General features: G+C 38.3%; 1 protein-coding gene across 1 annotated transcript in view; it reads left to right on the forward strand.

The window, feature by feature from the left end:
- LOC107717843 (CUB and sushi domain-containing protein 1-like) overlaps positions 1-10,195 on the forward strand; it is a 373,583-nt gene that overhangs the window by 3,971 nt on the left and 359,417 nt on the right. Inside the window, 1 exon segment of the mRNA XM_016524723.1 lies at positions 686-902. Within this exon segment, the coding sequence (XP_016380209.1) occupies positions 686-902 (217 nt within the window).

Below are 10,195 nucleotides of genomic sequence, written 5' to 3' on the forward strand. Positions count from 1 at the left end.
AAAAAAAAAAACATGCTCCGCGCTCGCACCTCATGTCGCACCTCATGTTTGCGGCAAATTATCATAATTGATGGACAACTATGCCCGTGAAAAACATCAGCAATCCAGCTTCGAGAGAAGAAAAAAAAAGTTAAAACGAAGCCCGTGCATCACTTTCAGGCACATTCATAAGCCTAAAAAAATCAATGAGGCAATAATGATTGGTTAATTAATAATTTTATGGTTTCATTGAATAACACTGTTAAAATACATAATGTAATACAAAATAAACAATTTATGTACATTACATGTTATTACAAATGCCTGCAAAGGGAGCCAAAGGCCATGTAATTGCTGCTGCTACACTTACAGGACAATCAAATCCTTGTTTAATAGGCTATTGACCAAACATTTAATTCAAATATCCACTTAATCTTTAATTTTTGGCCACCTTTTTGCTATATATAGATGACACAGCCTCTAAAATTTCTTCAACAAAATACATGTGGACATCACAACCCTTACAAAAATTAACCATGGTTGTATCGTAGTAAAACTGCTTAATTTTCTTTTGCATGATTTCTGAATGCTTGAGACATATATATATATATATATAACTGCAGAGCAGAACTGTTTCAAAAACATACAATGTAAAATAATGTAATGACAGATGGAGGTCACTAACTTTCTGTTTTTGTGTCCTTAGGTCAGACTTGTGGCGGCTTGGTACAAGGTCTCAATGGGACTATAGAGAGTCCTGGCTTTCCCCACGGCTACCCCAACTATGCCAACTGTACGTGGATCATAGTCACTGGAGAGCGGAACAGGATACAGTTGTCATTTCACACCTTCGCTCTGGAGGAGGACTTTGACATTGTCTCCATCTATGATGGACAACCACAGCCAGGCAACCTGAAGATGAGGTGAGGCCTATGCTCCTTATTTCCTGATGCTATAGCTTTGCGATGCCTTTGTTTTGGCCTTATATACATGGTCACATGCATTTTTATGGCCTTTTGTGTTTCAGTTGTAAAAAGATATGCAGGTGTTTCACCATGTTTTCCATGAGTGAAGGCTCTATGAACAGAAGACAGGAAGTGCTTGATTATCATTTTTTTCTGATTGCATTTTATTGAAATATAACTTATCCAACACCATCCTATACAACAGTTGGTGGGTCTGTCAGATCCAGCTAAAGGATAAACTCCCATTAAATTACAGCTACAAATGTATAACACAATCACAAATGTAGTTCTTAAAGAGTCAAAGGTCAATTTATGTTTCCTGAAGAAAGCTGTTAGAAGGACATATTGCGAAGAATTTTGGAGTTTGAAGTGTCTAATGGATTAAGAAATGATTAAGAGAGACAAAAAACAAGTGCAGAGGCCCCGTTAAAATGGATGGTGAAGAAGAAGATGAAGAATTATTTGAAAGGGGTCAAATGACGTTGCTAAAAAGAACATTATTTTGTGTATTTGGTGTAATTCAATGTGTTTATGCGGTTTAAGGTTAAAAAAATATTATTTTCCACATAATGTACATTATTGTTGCTCCTCTATGCCCCACCTTTCTGAAACACGTAGATTTTTACAAAGCTCATCGTTCTGAAAAGCGAGGTGTACGCTGATTGGCCAGCTATCCGGTGCATTGTGATTGGCTAAATACCTCAAGCATGTGACGGAAATGTTACGCCCCTTACCATACTGTGAAGCCGTGTCCTGGCGCGACGAGACAAAACCAGTAAAACCCCTTACAAACGAGGCATTTGTTGCAATAATTAATTAATAATTACTGATTATAATGACTTATACTGTCTTTTTACACGTTGCGTTATGTATCGCGCCGCGTAAACATAAAACCATGTCTGCATTTGTGATCGGAGAAACGACAAACAACAAGCGCTACCCTACACTGCTCAAAACTCGCGTTTGAATCGTCAGTGGCAAATTCTTTAAATATAAAAAACATACTTACAGGCTGTGAGTCAGAAGCGCCAGGCTGTCCTTGCAAAGTTGGAACTGCCCCACTTTATAGAAGCAGACTTTGTGCACAGTCGCATTGTAGACTACTCTGCAGGTTCAGGAAACAGTCCTCCATAAAATGCGCTGCACACATCTGAATATTTGGGTTGAACTGTTCTGGAACAGTGTTGTAAATACAACTTAACCACTGATTTCTAGTTGTGTCCTCTTTTGGAAGGCCAAACAAAGTAGTTTCGCTTTCACAACAAAACACACAGCGTCACACACGGCGTCCATTCCATCCCTTCAAACTCCATGAGAATGCCCTCTAATATAGATGTTGGTGCCGTCTCTTGCACCTGGTCAGGCTCCCAGGTCAAAAAAGTCACTGGTGTGGTCCTCAAGGGACTGATCCCCCTGGGTGAGGAGGAGGAGACATACTGCTGACAGATCCATTTCAATTATTGGTCCGTTGTTCTATCAGGCTTGCCTCCGCAAAGGCAAGGAGAGATAGAGGATTGTATTTAGCAGCACTTTAATTCTTCCAAAAACAAAACAAAGTAGATATATCTCAACACATGAGCTCAGGAAACCAGAAACATAGGAGAAGCAAACCATTAATATAAAAACAAGAAAGGACAATCAAGGAATTTTGGAGTTTGAAGTGTCTAATGGATTAAGAAATGATTAAGAGAGACAAAAAACAAGTGCAGAGGCCCCGTTAAAATGGATGGTGAAGAATGAAGATGAAGAATTATTTTAAAGGGGTAAAATGACGTTGCTAAAAAGAACATTATTTTGTGTATTTGGTGTAATTCAATGTGTTTATGCGGTTTAAGGTTAAAAAAACACATTATTTTCCATATAATGTACATTATTGTTTCTCCTCTATGCCCCGCCTTTCTGAAGAGGAGGAGGAGACATACTGCTGACAGATCCATTTCAATTATTGGTCCGTTGTTCTATCAGGTTTGCCTCCGCAAAGGCAAGGGGAGATAGAGGATTGTATTTAGCAGCACTTTAATTCTTCCAAAAACAAAACAAAGTAGATATATCTCAACACATGAGCTCAGGAAACCAGAAACACAGGAGAAGCAAACCATTAATATAAAAACAAGAAAGGACAATCAAGGACTGAAACTCAGGACTATAAATATGCATTTATTATTCATGAAACAAGGAATAAATGAGACTTATCAATTAACTCATGAGTAACCAAGGTAACAAATGGGTACCTATGGAAACACAGGCACACACTAGGAAACTATGTCAACTAAGGTAGACAGTGAAGTGACGTGTAGCCAAGTATAGTGGCCCATACTCAGAATTTGTGCTCTGCATTTAACCCATCCAAGTGCACACACACAGTAGTAACCACACACCATGAACACAGACCTGGAGCAGTGGACAGCCATATTGCTGCAGGGGTCCTTGCCCAAGGGTCTCACCTCAGTAGTGGTATTGAAGGTGGAAGAGAGTGCTGGTTATTCACTATATAAACGTGACACTGTCCTAGTCAGGGTAGGGTGCTATCTGCGGCCATCCTGTGATCACAAAAAGAGGTAAATCAGTTAGTTGTTGAGGTAATGGACTTTGGCAGGTGTGATTAACCTGACTCTGTCTGCTCTTGTTGATTGTATGAGAAAACTGTGAGTGTGATTTCTTTTTTGAATAGTCTTACCTGTTGGAAAAACTTGTGGATTGACGTCTTCTCACAAATGCAGTGACATGTGCATTTGTTATATGTTCTGTAACCTTAAAATACAGGATTTGGGGAATTCATCTCGGGGTGTCAGAACAAACAATTCGCCAGGCAGGAGCTCAGGGAGGGCAAAACTTAAAGGGGTCATATGATGCGATTTCAAGTTTTCCTTTCTCTTTGGAGTGTTACAAGCTGATTGTGCATAGATAAGATCCCTGAAGTTGCAAAGACTAAAGTCTCAAAACCAAAGAGATATTCTTTATCAAAGTTAAGACTCTGCCACGCCCCCCTAAAACGGCTCATTCTAACACGCCCCCACATATCTACCCCACTATGTGGAAATATTTGCATAATCCCGCCGCAAATGTGCACGCAAAGAAAGAAGGCGCGGTTTCAGTAACCGCAGTTAGTGTTGAAACAGCCATGTCAGGGAGACGCTGTGTATTTCTAGGCGAAAGCAAAAGCACTTTATTTAGCCTTCCGAAAGTAGATGCATTTAGGAATCTTTAAGATTACTTACAACAGAACAGCAATGCATTTTATGGACGACCGTTTCATGAACCTAGGAGAGGAAGTAATTCTGACTTTGCTATGACAATCTGGCACTTCTGAATCAGCTACTGTTTTGTTATTAGTTTAAGTATTTGCTATTGACTGTTCAAATGCAGAGTTTTGCACATCGTGTGTGTGTGCGTGTGTGAGAGAGAGAGAGAGACAGGGTCACATCACAGTGGAGTCAGCTGTCTTAACCGTGGCTTGTGTACTGCAAACACATACCAGCTTCATCACTGTGTCTGTCACACGACTCTGTTCCCCTTTCGGGCTTGAACTGATGGTAAAACTAATGACATTATTTACTGTCTTTACATTTATTTTGAAAGATGAAGCTCGCGATTATGGTAAGGGGCGTTACATTTCCGACGAGTGCTTGCGGTGTTCGGCCAATCACAATGCACTGGGTCAGCTGGCCAATCAGAGCAGACTGCGCTTGTCAGAAGGAGGGACTTTGTAGAAAACGAAGCGTTTGAGAGAGGCGGGGCATAGAGGACCTACAATAATGTACAGTATTTGAAAAATAATGTGTTTTTTGAACATTAAAGCATGTCAACATATTCTGTTACACCAAATACACAAAATAATGATCTTTAAAAAAGCATCATATGACCCCTTTAATTTCCTTTATTCTCAAAGTGAGGGAGAGTGGATAGGGTAAAAATGTAACTGTGAAGTATTACTTCCTTCTGAGACTAGCCCTTAGTGCAACAAATTCCTCAATCTGGAAGGAAGATCAGGCTACTCATGCCCTCACTAAGCATCTGCCCTCTAGAGCTTGTCTTTGTTAGATCTTGTCCAACGTCTGGGCTGTGGGACATCCAGCACTCTAGGCTGTTCTCCTACTGAGGCCTCCTTGTTCTCTTTTATGTGGTTGAGGTTTATTGTGTCTAACAGCGTGCAGCTGAGGCTCCCTGTTAGAGGGGAAAAGGTGCATACCTGTATTAGAGGAGCTATCCTTAGTCCTGTTCATTCTTACTGAATAACCCAACTCCTGCCGTGGCCTCCTCTGATGGTGCTCTCCATGGTGCTAAAGATGTCTATATGCTGCTATGTGTTTTTGTTATTTGGATTTTTCGGCTGTGATCTTTTCCTGTTTCTTGTGCCATATTTTTGTAGGCCCTTTGTAGCTTTCTGGTTGATTAGTTCCCTGATTTTGTCCAGGTGTGTTTTGTTAGCATATTAACTCCAGGGTATAAAAGCCATTGTGTTTCCTTTGTTCTTTGTTAGGTCTTGTTGTCCATGTCCATATATGGATGTCTTGTTGGTGTGCTCAGTTCTGTTCCTTCCATTTATTGGTTTCCTGGTTTGTCTTTGTATTTTATTATTACAACAACAATCTCTCTACATCTGGATCCAGCTCTCCCTAGTTTCTGAGTTCACCTTTGTGACAGCATTCCAGTCAGCGGGTAGTGGGAGGGATCTACTGGTACATCCACGTGCATTTCTCGTTCTGGCATGTCAAGTCTATGTCTCAAGCAGATATTGTGCAGAACAGAAAAGGCAGAGATAATCTGGCACACCTTGCCTGTCTTCTATAGTAGATTCCCACCTGTTGCATCCAGACACCGCCACCTTCCCTTTAATATTCCAATAGTGCACTCCACTTCTGACCAGGTGCAGACATGGGCCATGTTACAGTGTGCTTCTTTGGCTGTTGGCAGAGTGCACTATGGGGGTGAGAAGCCATGGCTTTAGAGGATAAACTATGTCACCTGATGGTACAGAGATAATTATTCTGTGAAAATTAAAGCAGAATAACAGCAAAGTACAAATAAAAAAACTTTTTTTACCTTGAAGACAACGGTCTCTATCTGCTCTGGCCTCTAGACAATTGAAGGAGTCATGCATGGAAAATGGGTCATTTTTGGTAAGACACCTAAATAAAAATAAAATAAAATAAAATAAAAAAATAAAAAAGGCATGCAGAAAATACAGTTTTGTGAGAATCATTATCAAACTTAGACTAGATATAAATCATTAATATTTATTTCAAATTATGTTTCAAAATTCTCAAATCCTAGTCTTATAATTTTTATAATTTTATTTATTTATTTTATGTAAATATTCAGGTGAAAAATTCAAGTGCTAGCCTAGCCATTTGTCAGTCTATTTGAGCCTCTCTTAAAATGTTCCTGTACTACTATGAGAAAGTGTCTACTTTAAAAACAGACCAGATAGATAGGTCAAGTTAATGCAAACATACAAAAAACAAACAAACAAAAACAAAGAACAGTGCATTAATGCTAGGATTAGCTGCAGTGCTTAGAATAATATTTTTTCCCCACTTTTTAAACAGTTCGGCAATGGTGTGTTATACTTGTGTTAAAATTGTGACCTGGCATTTCTAACATTGTTTGGAGTCTAGGTTCCACTGAAATATATTTTTCTGTCGCAGTAAGATGCATTAAGAGTTGGTACAATATGGAGTTATGGTTTTATGATTAAAAAAAAAACTTTATTTCTGCTGCACTTTTGACACTCTGAGGCACTGTATGCAAATACATCAACATCCTGAGGTAAAAAATAAACATGGATTGTTGTCAGTCTACAAAGGGCATTACTAAAGACAAATACTTTAGAATTGCCTTTGCATTTCTGTAGGAGGAAACAATTGAGTTCAGAGACAAATGGCTGATGCACAGTTTCATTTGGAAGCATTTGGGTTACAAATGTTGTATTACATGTGTATTTTGAATATATATCATATAACTATCCAAACTGCACAAATACATCATTTGTCATTCTTTGTTTCACTTTCTTTCTTACATATTGCCTCTGCTGTTTCCAGTTGCCCTCAGAGATCTGCCTGTGTCAGATACATGTACATTTTCTATATGGTTTGGGAGCTATATCTGGACTATTGCAATGCTCTCTTGGCAGGTCTTCCAGCCACTTCTATCAAACCTCTACAATTAATCCAAAATGCCGCTGCAAGATTAATCTTTAATGAGCCGAAAAGAATGCATGTCACACCTCTGTTCATCAATTTGCACTGTTATACCAGTAGCTGCTCACATTAAATTCAAGGCATTAATGTTTGCCTATAAATGTAAATGTAAATGTAAATATCTACTAACCCACAGCATACACTCGACTTAGCTGATATAAACACCTGTAACCGCTCGTCAGTTGAATGTGTGTTGCTTGCCTCTCATTCTTCTGACATACCCTTTTCATGTTTCTTCATGTTAATAGTGAAAAGCAGCCCTGCCCACAAGTAGCTGCGCAAATGTATCGACCTCTGTATTACATTTCTTCATCTGACGTGCGTTGCAGCCTGGAATTAAACCACACCATGCTGGTTTGGTCTGGCCAGTGGAGAACTGGCCCCCCGACTGAGCCTGGTTTTTCCCAAGGTTTTTTCTCTATTTTCTGTCACCGATGGAGTTTTGGTTTCTTGCCACTGTCGCCTTTGGCTTGCTTAATTGGGGACACAATTTCTGGCAACATTGTTGACTTGACTGAACAGACACTATTGGAAGAGAACTGAACTGAGCTGGACGATGACATGACTAATCAACAATGAACTGACTTTAACTGATAAACTGACTGTCTTCTAATGTCCTCCTGCATTATCAGCACAAGTTTTTTCCTGTGTAACACTGTAAAGCTGCTTTGACACAATCTGTATTGTATAAAGCGTGTATAAATAAAGGTGACTTAACTTGACTTGACTTCCGCTGCATGTTATAATACATGCACAATGCAACAACTCTTAGCTGTAGTTTACATTGTGCAATTCTCTTTTTAATCACCCTTGAATAATTTATCATCGTTATATTGAATCATTTATTATTTATTTGTTATGTATTTATTGTTATAAAGTTATTTTTAATTTGCACTTTACTACACATTTAGCGCTGTTTACTGGTCTATGCAACACTGTCACCATGTTATTTTCCCACTGTACTGTGTTGTGTTGCTTGCACTAAATGTTTACACATATCTGTATATGTGCCCTTTATGTAGTCCTGTGTGTTGGTCTGCATGTTCTAGTTAATTTTGTGTCATCTGGTATTAATCTACGTTGGAGCTCCAGGGTTTTGGAGGGTTGTTGTTTTAATTTCAACTGTGTACTGTACCAATTGTATATGGCTGAAAATACAATACAAAGCCACTTTGACTTTGAATCAATGTAAACCATTAAAGGGTCATATGATGCTGCTAAAAAGAACATTATTTTGTGTATTTGGTGTAATGAAATGTGTTTATGCGGTTTAAAGTTCAAAAAACACATAATTTTCCACATACTGTACATTATTGTTTCTCCTCTATGCCCCGAAAGGAAAAATTGAAATCGCATCATATGACCCCTTTAATGCTACAAACATAATTGAGTGTAAGTTTTCTTTAAGACTCTAATTGCTTCTATTCAGGGTTGACTTGGTTCACAGTATGGAGAAAAAAATATCAAAAATTCTGTTTTGGAAATGTTACCTTCAGAAACTATCCACCTAGCTGTTTGTACATAAAATAAGAGATCCTCTATCAGTTTAGTTTTTCTTAAATTCTAATTGCCAAGTTACTAACAAAATCTATGGAAGGTTTAAAAACACTGCACTGTTTAAATGGTACGATGAGGCAATTGCCACTGCCATTATGAAAAGGATTATAATGTAAATACTACCAAATTTTATCAAGTCATCCTCTCATTGTCTTTATAATCTTCCTTAAGATTATTATATATCCCCCTCTTTCTAACTATTTTGTAATATTATTAAACATGATCAATAGAGCTCATATTAGCTTAAATACCTAATGGGTTTGGTCATAAATTAATCACTTTTTGATTATAATTCTCAATCTCATCCAACAAGTAATTATATTTTTCAAAAAGAAAATGAAGCCTATTTTAGTAGTTATTTTTTTATTAGTAGTAGTAGTTTTATTGTGACATTGTTTTCTTAACAATTAAGCACCACTATCATTATTATTATTAAAAGTTATTATTATTTCAGGAGATTTTTTTCTGATAACACCATCTCATAGTACATTTTGTTTTGAGGTGAGATCCGTAAACACAAGTACTGAGCTTACAGCGTCATGCAAAATTAATGACACTAAATGCCATTTTATGAGTCAGAGGCAGATGTGATGGAATGTGAAAGGCAATGAGGCTCAATTGACTTTGAGCTAACGCAAAAATTGTTTGACAAGTATCATTAGAAGACAAAATATGAATATTAAAATGAAAATGCGTATTTGAAGTAGGGATTGTTGAGGATGTATGCTGTGATTGATTGCTAAACAGATTTTTGGTTTGATGATGCCGTAATGATGTATTATCCTGAAGGTGGCACTTTAATGGTGCATTCAGACAACAATCACATAGAGGCACTTCTGAATAGAGTAATTTACCTTTAATGAATACAGTTGAAAAATGGTTCCTCTGGCTGTGTAGTATTACGCATCTGATCTGATGGTGCTGACACTCAGTGCTAACGCTAATTAAGTGGAGCCATTACCACAGGGCATGCATGTCGCTCAGAAGAGTTGAGCTCCGACTCTCTGCTGTGTGTCTCATGGGGCATGATGGAGCTATGTCTTACGGGCTTTAGAGGCTGACACCAAACATGCTGTGACCGCGATATCAAACTCTGTGTATGACACATAAGTGCCGTCTGTTAGCTTCACATTCTCCGCTTGTGGAATTGAAACCTATACGGGACAATGTCAATCACCAGTTTGTCCTGCGAGCTTTGTCTCCCCACCACAAGGTGTCAGTGAAACCTTAATGCAGCCCTTTTCATGCTAATGAAATGCCAGTATCAGAGGGTACCCTACATTCAGAGTGGGAGAAAAAAATAGGGCATGCAGAGATAACCAGTCACTCGAACAAATCCAGCATACCGGATAGAGAATCAAGCTAGCTGAACTAAGAAAGCATTTTGTAAAACTGAGAAGTGGGAAGGTTGCTTTACTCTGCTAATCCTATTGTTACACTTTGATAATTCTATAAGCTTCTTTATGCATGCACAGAAAATAAAACGTTTTTTTT

The sequence above is a fragment of the Sinocyclocheilus rhinocerous genome, unplaced genomic scaffold (assembly GCF_001515625.1).
Source record: "Sinocyclocheilus rhinocerous isolate Xijiao unplaced genomic scaffold, SAMN03320098_v1.1 scaffold780, whole genome shotgun sequence".
Classification (NCBI taxonomy): Eukaryota; Metazoa; Chordata; class Actinopteri; order Cypriniformes; family Cyprinidae; genus Sinocyclocheilus; species Sinocyclocheilus rhinocerous.